This window comes from Candoia aspera, chromosome 5 (assembly GCF_035149785.1).
Source record: "Candoia aspera isolate rCanAsp1 chromosome 5, rCanAsp1.hap2, whole genome shotgun sequence".
NCBI classification, from domain to species: Eukaryota; Metazoa; Chordata; class Lepidosauria; order Squamata; family Boidae; genus Candoia; species Candoia aspera.
In genome coordinates, this window is record NC_086157.1 from 31,471,143 (window position 1) to 31,487,781 (window position 16,639).

A 16,639-nucleotide genomic window follows, 5' to 3' on the forward strand; every position below is an offset into this window, starting at 1 on the left:
GTTTTTTCCATTATCCAGCGGATATTGGCAATTTGGTCCCTAGTTCCTCTGCCTTTTCTAAACCCAGCTTGTACATCAGGCAATTCTCACTCCATGAATTGCTGAAGTCTACCTTGCAGGATCTTGAGCATTACCTTACTGGCATGTGAAATGAGTGCCACTGTTCGATAGTTTGAACATTCTTTAGTGTTTCCCTTTTTTGGTATGGGGATGTAAGTTGATTTTTTCCAGTCTGATGGCCATTCTTGTGTTTTCCAAATTTGCTGGCATATAGCATGCATTACCTTGACAGCATCATCTTGCAAGAGATAACTGTATATCACTCCTAAAAAAATTTTTTTGTGTATTGTTAGCAGTGAGGGAAATGAAGGAAACAGGATTCTAGTTCTCTGATGCTAATTCATGAACAACATAAAAGTGGGGAAAGGTGAGGATTCAGGTGATAGAAATCTCATTTGCTATAATTTTACTAGAGACAGTATGCAGATCAAAACAATTTACAATCCAAAAAGTTTACAGAAAGGTAGACAGCATTAATTTTAGTTCCAGCAGTTTAAAAGAACATATATAGCGTACAACAATAAATAACTTTTTATGTATTGTTATAAAAATTCTTATTGTTTATATAAATATGAACAATTGATACTGAATTACCTGTATCTCATTCATTTATAATGCCAGATTTTTATCTTGTGCTTATTATGAAATATTAATATGTTAAATATTTCCCATTAATATGGAGATGTATGTAAAATCAAGGAAGGTATTTATATATTAAATATTTGTTGCAAATATCAAACATTAACTTGCATAACCATATTGAATTGAGAGTCACGTGCTTCATCTCATTTTGATTATTCAGGAAAAAAAACTTTGATGTCAATTTCACTCCTGAATTCTATTCTGTTTGTCAATCTCTAATTCTCATCACCACTATTTGATGCAAAGTTTTGGAATAGACTGATACAGAGATCTAATATCCAAAATGTATTCATCATTTTAAAAGCTATTTGTTCAAGAGGAAAATTAGAAATCTCGCATCCCCTTTTAAATACATTCTTTTCACTATACCCCAGAGAGTTCTTCATCTCTCCAGAGTGGGGATGTTGTCTGCAAGAGAGAGAAGAGATTGTAAAATTATTCTAATTATTCTGCAAGTGGAGTTATACTTACACATTTCTGGATCCATCACTTAGTAACAAGTTGTTTATTGGTATTATGGATTATTTTCAAATTACTATTACTGGAAAGTGCATGAATAAGTCATGAAAGAAAGGGCATACACGTGATACCAAATATCAGCCTGCCAATGATAACAGATAATTTTTGTTTTGTTTTGCATTTGATATTAACAGTGAAATCTTATGCATGATATAAAGGTCTTTTGGTTCTATTAGATTTACTCCCTGATAAGCATGCATAGGATTTAAATCTTTTTACATCATGATAATACATATACTATCCACTTAAAATAATATTTGTTCTTTCCTTTTATAGATAGCCTCTTCAATCCCCCTTCCCCATAGTAGATGCATGGCACAAAATTGCGTGAATCATAAATGTACTTTCAACAGAATGAAAGTATAGAAAATAATATAGTATTGAAACACTATGCTTATTTATATCAAACCTAACTTCCAGCTCCAGCCATTCCATTTTATACCTGCCCATATTCCATCAATTTGCCTGCATTCCAAGTTCACTGATCATGTTCATATATGATGGGGCGAGGTATTGTTTTATTTTCCTAAATATTTTGGTACTTGCTGAGGACTCTGTCTTTTTATGGGCTGTAGCATTATGGCTGAGTCTTAGAAAGCTGAATCCAGTATTAGTATACAAGATGTATTGCAAGCATTAAATCAAGCCTTTCAGTAATGAATGCTTAATTTCCATGTGTCATCAACATTTTGGCCTATTGCACAGCACTGTACTAAAAAAATTCCTTCTCTACTGGAATGTATAATCTAGTACTTCTTTATTCCTTCTTGCACAGATGTTTGGAAACTGGACCTTTGGAACACTGGTGTTCACTATACTGGTATTCACCGTTACACTAAAGGTATAATCATCTACAACATCAAATTGATGTCACTCATATGATCCACATGAGGACAGACTAGAGGATTTTGGTGTTGCTTAAGAAAAAGTAATGTCTAAAAGTAGACACATCCGAAGTTTGTAAAATAATTTATGGCAGGAAAAAGGTAGTAAAAAAGAGGTTTTCCCCTCCTCTTATAAATTAGAAGATGTGGTCTTCTGCAAGAGTTCTCTGGTTGCTTAGTCCTGTAGGAACAGGAACTTTCAGAAATATTGGTTGTGGTGTTGGTCATAATGAGATGTTGCTACCACTGTGAGTCAGACAAATAAAAAAAGTGCATATAAAATTAATTTTACAAAGTGTCTTGTCTGATCAGCCCTTTATATAAAGAATTACTGGGAACTGTTCTGTCTTTGGCTTCCAACTAGATTTGAATGCTTGCAGCTTTTAGAAGAAACTATCATTAGCCATCTTAGTGGTAAACCAAGAATAATTTTACAGTAGGAGCTTCTGAGGAATAAGAAGTAGAGAGAGCTGAGAAGGGAAGTGTATTTTTGGCTCATGAATGAATAGGTGTGCACATGAAAAAAAAGTGAAGTTCCGTGGAATGGGAACATAAAATGTAAGGGGTGAAATAGTCTGATAAATGCTGATAAAACCTGCTGCAATTTATATAACTGTACTGTATTATTTAAGAGTAATTTTCACACTTGGGTTTAGTTAGCTAAGTACTAGTTGCTCAAAAGTCCAGGATTCAACATGTTAAAGCTATCCTAAGACAATTAAATATTTACATAGTCTCCTTTTCATGCTAGTGTAAATCCTGAAGTATTGATAGTAATATCTTCCTGTACAGCTTGCACTGGACACTCACTACTGGACATGGATTAACCACTTCGTGATCTGGGGATCACTACTTTTCTACATTGTCTTTTCCCTTCTCTGGGGAGGGATCATTTGGTAAGAAACCAATGTGAACCTATATTTAAATGTCTTTCCTAAAATTACAAAAATCAGTTATATACAGTTGCATGTAAAAGTTTAGACATCCCTGGTCAAATTGTGTATCTAGGCTCCCACAGCTTCCAGGCACTGGGACAGAACCTCCATGGCATCACTTAGGTGACCTGGGGTGAAGATGCAAAATGGGGTATCACTAGCATACTGATGATACCTCATCCCAAACCATCGGATAATCTCCTCCAGCAGCTTCATGTTAAACAGGAGAGGAGAAAGCACCAAGTCCTGAGGTAACAGAATGTCTGTGTGCAATTATGTACATTCAACTGGTGTTTGTATGTATGTGCATGTGTATATACACACATACATACATATACTAGCTTAGTTCCCAATTGCTGATGACAAATCTCTTTGCCTGTACTCCCTTTTTTTGTTACTCTTCTAGGCTCTAGTGGGGCCCTAGTTCTTATCCTCCGACCCTAGTTGGGAAGCACCTTCCAAAATCTCTGCTTGAGTCTCAGTTAATCCCTGTTTGTTTGGGGCAAGTGTATACATAAAAAAGTTAGCAGTTATTAGTTGGGGTGGAATTTGAATGTCCATGAATTCTTTTACTGTATATGTATTGCATTAATTTTCTTTATATGGATTGTAGCAAAGTTGGTTGCAAAATAATTTTTCTTCTGGCTTAGTAAAGGCTACAGTGCCAATGTACTATAGATACGCACATATTAAAGAGACAGGTTAAGAAAAAATACAGTCATTTTAGCTACAGTAGTCCTCAGCTTACAACCACAATAGGAACAGGAAAATTCATCGTTAAGTGGTATGGTGATCAAGCGAGGCATCATGTGACCATGCCCAATTTTACGACTTTTTTTGTGGTCATTAAGCGAATCACCACAGTTAAGTGAATCACATGGTCATTTTTTTTTTCTGCCTTTATTATTTTTTTAAATAACTGAAGGCGGCAAACATACCTAACACTCCTGCCGCCTATTTTTCCCCACAACAACAACCCTGTGAGGTGAGTTGGGCTGAGAGAAAGTGACTGGCCCATGGTAACCCAGCCAGCTTTTATGCCTAAGGTGGGACTAGAACTCACAGACTTCTGGTTTCTAGCCCAGCACCTTAACTACTAGACCAAACTGGCACGCATTGCCCCATTGATTTGCTTGTTGGAAGCCAGCTGGGAAGGTCACAAATTGTGATCACGTGACCCCAGGACACTGCAACTGTTGTAAATACATGCTGGTTGCCAAGTACCCAAATTTTGATCATATGACTGCAGGGACACTGCAACAGCCGTAAGTGCAAGGACTGGTCACAAGTCACTTTTCCTAGCACGGTCATAACTTCGAACAGTCGCTAAATGAATGGTCGTAAGTCAAGGACTACCCATATTTATCTCCATACAGAGCACAAAAATCCAGTGAAAACTAATACTTTGAGCTAACAGAAGCATCTAGGAATGTGAAGGAGGGATATAACTAATAAAAATATGCATGTTGAAATCACTCTTGCTTTGATTCATGTCTTCCACCCTGGTAATATTTTATCTTTCATCCATTAGGCCATTTCTCAACTACCAGAGGATGTACTACGTATTCCTGCAAATGCTGTCCAGTGGTCCTGCATGGCTGGGCATTATTATGCTTATAATTGTGAGCCTTCTTCCAGATGTGCTGAAAAAGGTTTTATGCCATCATTTATGGCCCACAGCAACAGAAAGAATTCAGGTAAAAATTTAGCTCTTATTTTTACAGAAATGATGCAGCCTGTTAAATATCTCTGATTGTATTGCTTAAATTTTTATTGAATCAGCAATTAGCAAAACATTGAAAATAAAATTAATGCAATATTTTTCACAGTAGTTTATTTTACATGCATTGCATACAATTAAAAAAAATAAACAGAATTAATGAGAAGCAAAAACAACAGCAAACAAATCAGCCACACAGTTTGGGAGTATATGTAAATAAATTTCTAATCTTAAGAAGAGGTATAAAATTGTAAAAATCCTTACCCAATATTTCTATCAAAAAAGACATTTGTATAGACAGATGTAATTTACTAGGAATTACTTTATTATTCTATACTTCATAGCCGTGTTACATGGAGACCAAATGTGAACAAAACAAACTTTAACTAGAAGATTCTTCAAAAAGGTTTTCTACTATTTCTCACTCTTTTAACTACTCTTGATCCAAAGAAAGACGTATCTCAGTTTTGCTACAATGAATCTGGCAGCTTTAAAAAATGTAACGTATTTCTTTGTTTCCTGGGAAGATGGACAATAAAATTACATTATTATTAATGATTAAAGACTGTTGTATAATATTCAGTTTTCTCAAAATATTAAAATAATTAAATTGCCGTTACCACTACAGATACATACGAATTCAATTACAATCCTTTCAGCACAGACTAGAAGGGTTTTATTTAATGTAATGCAATTTAAAAGGATGTAATAATATATTATTTTGATATAATATTCAATTTTCTTCAAATTATAGCCAAATGTTTACTTAGTTCTACTTTGCTTCCCACAAGATAAGCTAGAGACTATATCTTAAGGAAGCCATGTTCTATAAAAGTTATTTCTCTTTTGTTTCCTTTGTGAACCAACCTTTTTCTAGCTATTCAAACAGGTCTCATTGTACCCATAGATATGCCCACACCAGCAGAGTTGAATGTATGAATCACTGCTGGTTTTGACAGTCAGTGTATCATAACTTCAAAAGCTGGGAGAAATATAGCTGCAGTCAAAGGCATTGTTGCAAGTACCAAAAGTTGAACTCCATGGAAGGAATAAAAAAAAAAAATCATAACAGGTTTTATTTTGTTTTGGTTTTTCTTTTTAATATTTTTGTATTTTTATTGTTCTTTTTTCCCCAGTTTTTTTAAATGCCAATCTATACCTTTTGCTTCACATTCAAGGGAGGACAGTAGACAAGCCACTGGGGAAGGCATTCCTTTCTAGCAAGCTGTGTAGCCTAGATAGATGGACTCATCCAAATACTCTGGGATGATTTCTGTCCTTTTGGCAACAGCAAGGGATGTCATTAGAGTAAAATACAGTACTTAAATGTAACTGTTCAAAAATCTGTTAGCTAGCCTTTTTTATTCTGATAATTAATCTAATTCTTTCTTAAATCACTCTTTAAAAATAAAATCTGCTCTAAACTTCAGATATCTACAGTGTGGCATGCCAAATTAGGATTAAAAATCTACTGTTTCTGTTGTTTTATCTAACCTCCAATAAAGATCTCAGAATAATGCACTCCATACCATGACAACACAATATTCTTTTACCTTTTCCTATGCACTGTTGAAATTCCCTAGCAAGCATTTATCTTAGATTTTGTGGACTATCTATGCAGACCGCTAGCAACTGAGCAGTTTCCAACCAGTCCTCACCAACCTGTACCAATCAGAAACCAGCTCAGCTAAAGGCCAATCAGAAGTCAGGACACCTGGCTGTAAAGACAGGAGCCCGTCAGTCTCTGGTCCGCTGCCTGAGGTCTGCATAGCAGACCATTTTGCCTCTGAACATGCCAGCCACAGTTGCTGGCGAAACTAAACCGTGAAGCCCAACAATGAAGAATTTTCCATACAATAAAGCACAGTGAATTTCAAGGCATCATAGTCACATCCAAGTTCCCAGTCAACCTGAAATGCCAAAACTGGGAGGAGATAGGAAAGGCTAAATCAAGCATTTTGATCTCAAAATCTGACATCAGATATATCAGCATTTATATACTATCCCATGCAATCAATAATAAGATAATTCAATTTCTCTGAACAGTCTGACTTGGATGAAAAAAATCTTGACACTGTTTAAAGTTTGCTGAAGCTATACAAAAATATATTTTGACTCTTGGTTTTCAGTTAAGCTCAAGGTATCCAGTAGGATAATATTATTTTTAAAATGTAATATATTCACCTATGTTGACATTTCAAATATATGACAAAGCTATATGAATAAATTTAAATAAACTGCCTTGTCAGCTTCACATTGTTGCTTAGAGAAGATCTTTAGGGCATTATGTGAAAAAATAAAATCACACTCTGCTATATAAATTGCATTGTACTAATTAATTTGAATGACCTATGATAGTAGCCAGTCAGGATTCAGGATAGAGTTCCAGGATTAGGAATTAAATTTTTGGTAGTACAGTAATAGTAAGAACTGGTAGTAGTAGTAAGTAGTAGAAGCAAGAAATGTAGCCTTTTCATGCTTGCCTAAAGAATTGGGTTCAGCCTGTGGGTGTCTTTAGCGAGAAATCTAAAGAGGTTTGGATTCCTATATCTGCACAAAACAGAAGAGTCCTGCTGCATCAGCCCCAAAGCCCATCTTGTCCTGTTTTCCCTGTGGCCTGATGTCTATGACAATCCCACAAACAGGATGTGAGCACAACAGACCTTTCTGTTTATGCATTCAGGCAACTGCCTGCCTCACCAGAGATTTGATAGCCTAATCCTATTGAGGAATACAGTTGAATGCAGTGGTATAGCTGAGTAGTCAGGTGTAGCATTACAGGAATAATGAGGATGTTGTGCTATGATCATACACATATCTGGTGCAGCAATTTTCAGGGACTTCTCCATGATTTGAATGTGCACCTTTCTATATGCATTACGTTGTCAATGTTTCTTTGTAAACCTTTGGGATTTAATCAGATTAATTCCTTGTGTTTCTTCTTTTCCCACTCTCAATACACTCCTGTCTTCCATACTGCTTTTCCTAAATAACTGCTACCTTGCTTTAAACTAAAAATGATGTACACGGGTACTACCGTCAATCTTCTTGGGAAATCAGACTAAACACCAGTGCCTTTCTGTTGAGCAGTCTACCATCTTTATGCTTTCTCAGACTTCAAGCAGTCTAAGTTTCTAATGGAGCAAAAGGTGATTTTTTTCCTGCCTTTCTGCATGCTTGGTCATTTCATTAAGAGGAGAGAAAGTGCATTCACAACCACAATATGTTAGTCATACTTCATCTCCCCAATGGAACTTTAAACTCTATAATTATAAGATTTTTATAGATTTTTCTTCTTTGCATCTCCAAATGTACAATATATGTAACTATATGTATGTGTGTGTGTGTATACACATACATACATACACAGTATATACACACATACATTCTTTATCACTGTTTGTATATAATATACTATAATAGAATATCCCTGCTGTGTTTATTCTTTTATAGTAATTTGAGTAGTTTCACAGTAACCACCATGGCTAAGCATAGATGTGATGGCAGCTTCTGAATGCTATTGTTCATATGTAATCATGAACACATCTGCCTAGACCTGTGGACTGGGGTGTGCATGCTTTGAAAATGATTCAAAGTGTTTTGGGTCTTGTATGAGGATAGCCTCTCTCTGCTATTTATTAAAGAATCTAGATTTTTTCAGACTTCCATGTGTTTCAGGGTGGGGGAAGATGCTACTGTCTTAAGGAACCTTCTTATTAGAGTTAATGTGAATCTTATAGCAGCAACTTTTTTGAGGTTAGTGTAAAAGCCACATAAAATTGTGTTGCTTCAATGGATGGCAGAGAGATGTCACACTCAAGTTCACCCAAAGTTCCAAGTACTGTTGCTAAATCATTTTTAAAGCATGAAGAGAGCTACTGTGTATCTTTCACTCTAATTTCTCTTTGCATGCTGGCATATTATCTTTCCTAATTTGATGAAATTAGTGTCTTTTTTCCTAAACCCACATGCTAAGCATTTGTCTAATCCTGTAAAACAGGATAAGAAATCTGTATACTTTATGTTTGGCCTGGTTTGGTACTCAGTATTTCAAACAGAGATTATTGCTGCACTTTTTGCTTTCCATTTTGATAGTACAAGTCTGATCTGTTTTCCAAGTCCATTACAGTCTTTATGTTGTTCGGCTTGTCACTTCTGTGTGGTAAGCAAGAACATTATTCTCAATGCCTAAAATTGAAGTAGAAAGCCTGACTTTTCTTTTGCTGTTCTGTTTCTGAGGCTTAATAAGAGTGTATGGGAAACTGCATTGGGCTATTAAATCAGTAAAGCTGCAAAAGCTTTGGAGGAATCTTTTTCTTTTGGTAAATTATAAGCCAAATCCTATTTCCTATGATAATTCTAGACTATTCCATTAAGCTAATTAGAATTTCTGTCTGACTTGTATCTTTTTCTGACACTTACGCATTTATCTCATTATCCTGCTATATGTAATTATTCTGGTTTTACAAGACGGGTATTAATGTATTTTCATTTCTACTTAACATTATTTTTCTTGCTTCAAATGTTAGACTTTTGGTGTAAGCTTTTTTTAACTCATTTTTTTTAACTTCAATGACACAAAAATATTCCTTTAATTCAAAATTTCCTTTTGATTAAAATAAGCAATAAAAAGCAAGCATTAAATCTGAAAAAAAAAGTCAGATTTGGACTTCTGGACAAGATGAAAGCTATAATCATTTTTCTGCATGTGGGGCAGACTGGTACCTTCATTCTATCCTTTGCATGATTGTGGAAGGTATTATCCTTCCACTTAAAAGTATAAGTAATACAGAAATACAGTCTCAATTACAAAGGGGACCAATGCATGGGATCACATTTTTCAGTCAGACCCAGTTTCAGCAGGAACCATAACTGATAATGCTGAAGTCACTATACATTTTAACACACAGCAGTCAATATATTCTAAAGTTCATGACTAATATCACAAACCTAGATCTAGATAATAAAAGATTATAAAACCATTGTACTCCAACTATGATAAAACATTATTTCTTCATGGTTTTTTACTCAATCTGTCAGGTTTTCATTAGCAGGATTTAAAGATTTTGCATATATTAGCCATCCTAATATGATTGTTTACATGTTCCTCTTAAGATATTCTTATTGGACCTACTGTATAGTTTCAGTGTTTTTCCTCATCCTTGCAGAAGAGTTTGAAACATAAATCAACTCTAAATGCTTTGATGAACAACGATGACCCACTCCTTGGAGGAACCCTTTCTGCTTCCGAGGCATAATTAGATCACTGATAGGTAACAGCATTGCATGTGGTACCTTTAGGTAATTTCTACTAGTGTGCTGTGATATTTTCAAAGAGAAAGCCATTTCCTCCAGAGTTTTTGCTATGTTTTCCCAGAGTTAAAAGTCTGATTCTTCTGTTCTGAATATTATAGTCTGTTTTCAATTAGTTCAGCACACAGGTAAGTTTTTAATAGAATCGTGTTTGTGAGTGTGCATGTATTCTGAAAAATTTAGAATTTAAGAAGCAACCTAATTTGTTTTATTTTTCCACTGATTTTAATAAGGGTTGCATGCACAATTGCAGCTTTAATTAAATATGGATTTCAAACAGCTGTGGGTGAGATGAAAAGATGCCTCCTTTTAAAACTGGCATGGTTGATAGGTGTAAGCCACAGGTATTCATTAATGCTAGCAATTCTGGCTTGAAAAAAAATCAAAGCACATTTTCCCAAGTATTTTTTGTAAAACTTTTATATATAATGAATGCTGCCATTCTGTAACAATTGCCTGTAGCTAACATGATGAAACAAACCTCAAAGGTACCAACATTAATCTTAAACCTGCAAGCATAAATGTGAGACAAAAACTACAGACTTCAAAGCACCTGGATGGACATTACAGATTCACACGGGTATGCAGTTTTGGTATAAATCAGTTTTCCTCAAGAAGCATTTAAAGATTCCTTTTCACAAATTAAAAACAAGGAAAAAGAAACAGAAGTACACATGTATTTGTTGTATTGCATGGATTATCATGTGCAAAGAAGCCTTTGGAAAGATAAGCATGCCCAAGGTTGTGTGAAACATTCAGGAGGGAATTACCCAAAGCATATTAGCACAAATGAAGTACCTCTTCCCAATGCTTTAAAGCAGCCCTATCTTCTTGGAAGGCTTGTACAGCTTCCTTAACAGCTGCCTCCAGCTGTTTACATAGATAATACCTCCACTGGGATCACTACTAAGACGAAGCAGATCTGCAAGTTCCTTGCCCTCAGACAGTCGGGAACACCTGTTGAAGTTTTTGCTAACATGCTTTGTGAATTACTCCTTCAGATGCTTTGTGCAGCCTTAAATGTTAAAACCAAGAATTTTTCAGACCTCAAGATCTCTGCCCACATGTGTACTCCAGGACTGTGATTAGAGTCATCTGATCATAAGAATCACCCTGATTGTGGTCACTGGATCCATTACTCTCCCTCTACCCACCATCATGCTTTAGGCAAAAGATAACATTTGGGGGGATACAGTTAACTGTAGGTTTGCTCCTTGAATCCTGAAGCTGCAGGAAAACACCAACAAAGGCTTTGTGTCAGGCCAGAATCCTGAGTAAATGGTTTCTGTTCTCACTGTTTCAGGACTGCACCAAATCTGATATCACTGTAATAGCTAGAACTTAGAGCACTGTTTTCCAACCATGGCATCTTCAGGTGTGCCGATTCTAATATGCAGAATTTTCTAGCCATAGCTGAGAAATCTGGAAGTGGGAATTTACCTAGATTACCTTTGTAATCTTGGCAATAAGAAGGGCAAATTAATTCTTGCATGAAAATATCCACATGATTATTCTCTTGAATTATTAAAGAAACCTATCTGCAAAGCCAGTCATTTCAGTATGTCATGATTATACAATATCATGTAAGATACAGCATAAAATGGTTCCTAGCTGAGGATCTTCTTATTCCCATCATGCACCATGTTAATGCCACATAAAATGAACTGAAATTGCTCCTTCATTCCAACTCTCTTGATTCTAGTGAAGTCAGCAGTCAATTGTTAATTCTGTAGCTATTTGACCATAGTGTCACTTTAAGGTGGTAGATGCCACCTTAAAATCTATACTTAGTTTTAGTTGTGACTATTCCAAAAACATGATTCTTTTTGGTTTTTTGGCAGAAAACATCAAGCCATGGTCAGGACCCTATTTCAGAATTCACACCCCTTGCCTCTTTGAAGAGACCAAAATACCGAAGTAATGAATGCAGGAACTCCTCAGCAAAGAGATGTAGTTCTCATTCTAAAAAAACCATGTTCACGCACTGGCAAAACTATGATTATTCAATGCTCCCATCTATCTTTGGCTATTCCAACAAGCGTTGCAATTCCAGCACACAGTACTACCACCAAAGTGCAGGTTTGGAAACATCTCTGTGACCGATCACCAACTCAAGCCTTTTAAGGACTACAGCAGTCTCCCCACCCCCCACCGCCCACCTGCAAAGGACCATTTAAGAACACAACCAGAAACAGTGACTTTTGCTGTCAGGTGTAAGATTCTGACAAGCTGGATCAAGAGTGCCTGCTACAAAACCAGGAGTATAGGTCTTTTTTATGTTTTGAACTATTGAAACAATAAGTTATGTATACAGTCTGGTACTGTGGAAATAGGTATGATGCTATTTTCATTCCTGTCAGTCAAAAACTGTGTGTTACCTCCATCATCCCTTTTTATTTGTTTGTTTATTTGTTTATATGTCACTGCTTCAATTAGTGACTATCTCTGGATATGAATTTTGACAAATGGTCAGCCATAAATAATACTTTTGGATGTCTGGTCAGGAGGTATGTTCACTACTGCTGCTTCTGACAGTCTTTGTCCTTTCTTTGCTCTTTCTGCAGGTATTTCTGCTGTGCAAATTGGCATTCAAGAAACAAATTCTAATGTCTTTGTATTGTTAGTCTAGGACTATATGTGATTTCAAGATATTCTTGTTTTTTTTTTTGGCGAAAGACCAATACATTTAAAGAATATTAATACAAACCTTAAGAAGTCAGTCTGGCTATCGGTGCGTGGGATGGCCAGTACAGCAGTTAGACTGAAAGTAATTATTGAACCTTCAAATTCAGCCTTAGGAATTTGTTAGTAATAAACAACTTAGTAGCTCTAAAATAGTGTATTAGGAATTGCTCTACTAGTTTATGGTCTTCTTATTTTAATTAAGAAAAACACGTAACTAATCCTTTAATGAATTAATAGAGAGGTATTTTCTTGTTTCACTTTTAATTTGATCTTAAAAACAGAAGGGGAATCAACATTAGCAAGAAAATTTACGGTATTAACTGTTACTACATGGTGTTTTCCCATTCTTTAAATAGGGACTCAGCCATCCTTCAAGAGGGAACAAAAAGCTTTTATACACAGACCTCAGTCATTTTCAATAGGCAGCTTGTGAGCACCTCCATTTGTGACTCTAGTTTGCTTTCAATGGATTTTAATAATAGTGAACACATACCAGCTTGGTTTAATTTTTTTTCCCAGTGTTTTGTCTGGGGTATAAAAAAGGCTTAAAGGTTACTGAAACTAACATTGCTGTTTGTGCAAATTCTCTGTTATCTTCCTGAGCAGAGATAGGGACAATAGGAGACATCTGTTTTAAAAAGCAGATTGTAAAATATGTATTATACCAAAGACTGTGAAGACAAAAGAATCTGGGTTGTTCATAGGCATCCAGGTCTGGTGGGGGCTGGCAAGGTGGGGCAAGTGAGGAAAACATAGATCATAATGCAAACTTCACCTCTTATGCACTTGCGTATGACATATGAAAGAATGGAGCTTGTGTCATAACATCACAACATGTGCCTCATCATTTTGGCATCATCATGTGAGGAACAGACACTTATGGGTGTTGTCATTTTCATGTTTTCCCACTCTATACAATGCCCAACATCATAGCATTTCTATTATTTTAAGACGCAATCAATTTCCATTTCTGGTGTTGCTAATACACTTATAATATACTTAATGTTGTATATTTATTTGACATTGCATACTTGAAGGTGGGGTAGAAAAGTCCCCTGCATGAAACACTGGTTGTAAAATGTACATATATAGATAAATATTTCTTATTTAAAAGAAAATCAACTTGATGTGGGTATTGATTTTATACCTGTACTAGTAACTAATCTCTTTCTGAATATAGTTAGCAGAATTATTTTTAATGTATTTTTTTAGAAATCTAAAAAATGCCTTTGCACTGAAATATTTTTCAATATTGTAGCTCTTTATATATCTGATTTATGCGTACATTTGTTAACATATCAATTCTATTTTTTAAGTATATGTTCTAGAGGGATTTTTTTATATTTATGAGTTCTAGAGCTCCAGAATTTAGCTTATAGTGGAATTGAGATTGTTGAAACTCTGGTGAATGTTAATATTAGAAATAGGTTTGTTCTTTCAAACTCATCCAAAGCTGCTGATTTTTATTTTATTTGCTTTTGCTTGTAAATATTGGCTTTCAATATGACAGTCTCTCTTCTTACAAGGAACTGCTGCCACCATTATTCTGTATTGTTCCATAAAACTTTGTTATCACTTGCTTGTTCTTTATGCTTTCATTTCCATCCATTAGCCTTAAATGGGAAGACTCTTGTCTGATGATTTGAAAATGCTGCATACCTGCCCTGCTTGCTAAAGAAAGGGTTTATGGCAACCTTGTTGCACCTCAATAGTTTCTCTAAAACGTTTACAGGCTGAAACATTTAATGGTAGTTGTGGAATAAAAACAAAACAAAACACCTTTTTCCCCTGAGTTCAAGGGGAATCTGCCAGTGTGTCTGTGTGCATGTCAAAAAACGGCCAATGGTGTCTGAGACTGAATGATCAAAACCCTGCTCCCTTTTTACACCCACATAAGAAGGGGCAGGTTTTAATCATGCAGTGCCTGACACCTTGACTTTTTTGACCTTCCCATTCTAGGAGCTGGTCCTAGACTTAATCACTTTTTAACATTAAACTCAGTGGGTCTACCTAATTATGATCAGATCTGGGATCCCATTCATTTTACTAATTTAAGAGTCAGTTTTGAATTTAAAAGCTCCATTTTGCTCAGAAGAAGTCAGTTTTTAAAAATATTTCAGGAAAATAACAAAAGAAAAATCTACCTAGGCATTAACTTTAATTTTCCTTCACTGCCTTTCTATAATAGACATGCAAGTAGAATTCTAGTGCAAAGATCTTTATGCACAGCATCAGAGTATATGTACACTGGTACACCCAGTATTGAATTCTAGTAAATAAGTGACGTATGCAGTGATTACTTCTTACCCTGACGATCTGAGGATCTGAAAAACAAGACTGGTTATTAGCTCAGCACGATGCTTGTACCTCATTTGGTGACGAAAAATCTTTTTTGATCTGAGTGGGAGTGAAGGAAGTTACAGAAAGATTATTTATAGCTATGGCTTATCTCTATGCACTGTGGATTACACCCCATAATTAGATATTACAAATGACTAGCAATAAATTATCTTAATAAAATTAACTAAAACTGATGGAAATCTATGAAGAGAGAACACTTCATTCTGCTTAATCATATTTTGTCAGAATGGTTGAACTTTTAATTAAAAACTGTAAAATTGCTTTCTTACTTGAGCTAATAGGCTCCAATCAGTGATGGCTAATCATGTACTTTCATTGAAATTCACATTATTCCGCCTCCCCCCACCCGCCAGGGTCAGTGCTACCAATTTTCCTAGGTTCTTTTATAATCTATTATTTCATCCAACTACTTGATATAAAAACAATACCATTTAATCTTCTGCTTGCCTCAACTTGTTGTTTATAGATATAATGCAAGTATCAAAGGAAATAACACATTGTGATAAACATAAGATGTCAAAAAGCTTTAATGGAGTGTTGTCAAAGTATTATAAAAGGAAGAATTATGTGTATGATTGTACATTGTATAATTGCACACATCAGTTTCTACAGCTTTACCTTTGTCAAAACTATACAGAATTTTAAGTGTGTCTGAAATTCTGTGATGTGCTTATTGTTCTCAATAATCTTTCAATCTATATTGCAAAGTAGAATTGGCATAAAATGCTCTTTGGAAAGGTGGAACATAGTTATTAGAACATTAAACATTAAAAATATCTATAGTCATCAGCACTAAATACCGACATGTATTTTTAAAAGGTACAGTGATAAGTTCACTTGCCTGATAATTCAGCCTTTAAAACCTCTGTTAGATTAATCTATAATACTTCATTAACAGGTTCAAAGCAGTCTCAATATTAAGATGATACATATAAATATATATATATACACACAATATATATACATGTGCATTGATGTAAAGTTTATTTTCAGTGCTGTTTTTAAAGTTTCGTTTCTGTAGATAAAATAAATTCTTTATATCCATATTTTGGGATTTTCTGTAGATTCTATATAAAGCAGTAGATGTTTAAATCTGCTTGCAATAAAATAAAATTTACATATTTGTTTTGGTGTGTTGTGTATGAGTCTCCACGGGCATGCATACTCCTAATAGAGATAGGAACATTTAAAAATTGTATAAATTGCAATTTAATTATAGTTATGCTGAATACATTTATAAATAACCAGACTTTACTTCTAGTGCAAAAAAGTAGGGTACTTTCAGACGAATTAAATTAAATCAAATCACTGGTTATATAGTAAAACTTTGGCTAGCATGCTAAATACAAAGAGAATGAGATGTTTTTAACAGTAAAAGATAAATTAGGAGTCTAATGCAGATATTATTGCATAACTTTTATCATTCAGAAATCAGCCCTCGTTTTACTACATATTGACGAATAATACTACATATTGAAGAAGAAATTCAGATTATTTTGCAAGGGGATATAGTACCATCA

At 35.0% G+C, this 16,639-nt stretch overlaps 1 protein-coding gene across 4 annotated transcripts in view; it reads left to right on the top strand.

The window, feature by feature from the left end:
- The window catches only part of ATP11A (ATPase phospholipid transporting 11A), a 135,782-nt gene extending 120,006 nt beyond the window's left edge, over window positions 1-15,776 (top strand). The window contains exons 26-30 of one of the 4 annotated variants that reach the window (XM_063304857.1): window positions 1,997-2,062; window positions 2,898-3,001; window positions 4,572-4,737; window positions 9,929-10,033; window positions 11,915-12,023. In XM_063304857.1, coding sequence (XP_063160927.1) covers window positions 1,997-2,062; window positions 2,898-3,001; window positions 4,572-4,737; window positions 9,929-10,018 — 426 coding nt within the window. In that variant the 3' untranslated portion in view covers window positions 10,019-10,033; window positions 11,915-12,023. Of the gene's footprint in view, window positions 1-1,996; window positions 2,063-2,897; window positions 3,002-4,571; window positions 4,738-7,820; window positions 7,910-9,928; window positions 10,062-11,914 lie in introns of those variants that run through there. The other 3 variants (XM_063304858.1, XM_063304856.1, XM_063304855.1) reach the window with 3 other exon arrangements.
- Window positions 15,777-16,639: the final 863 nt, after the last annotated feature.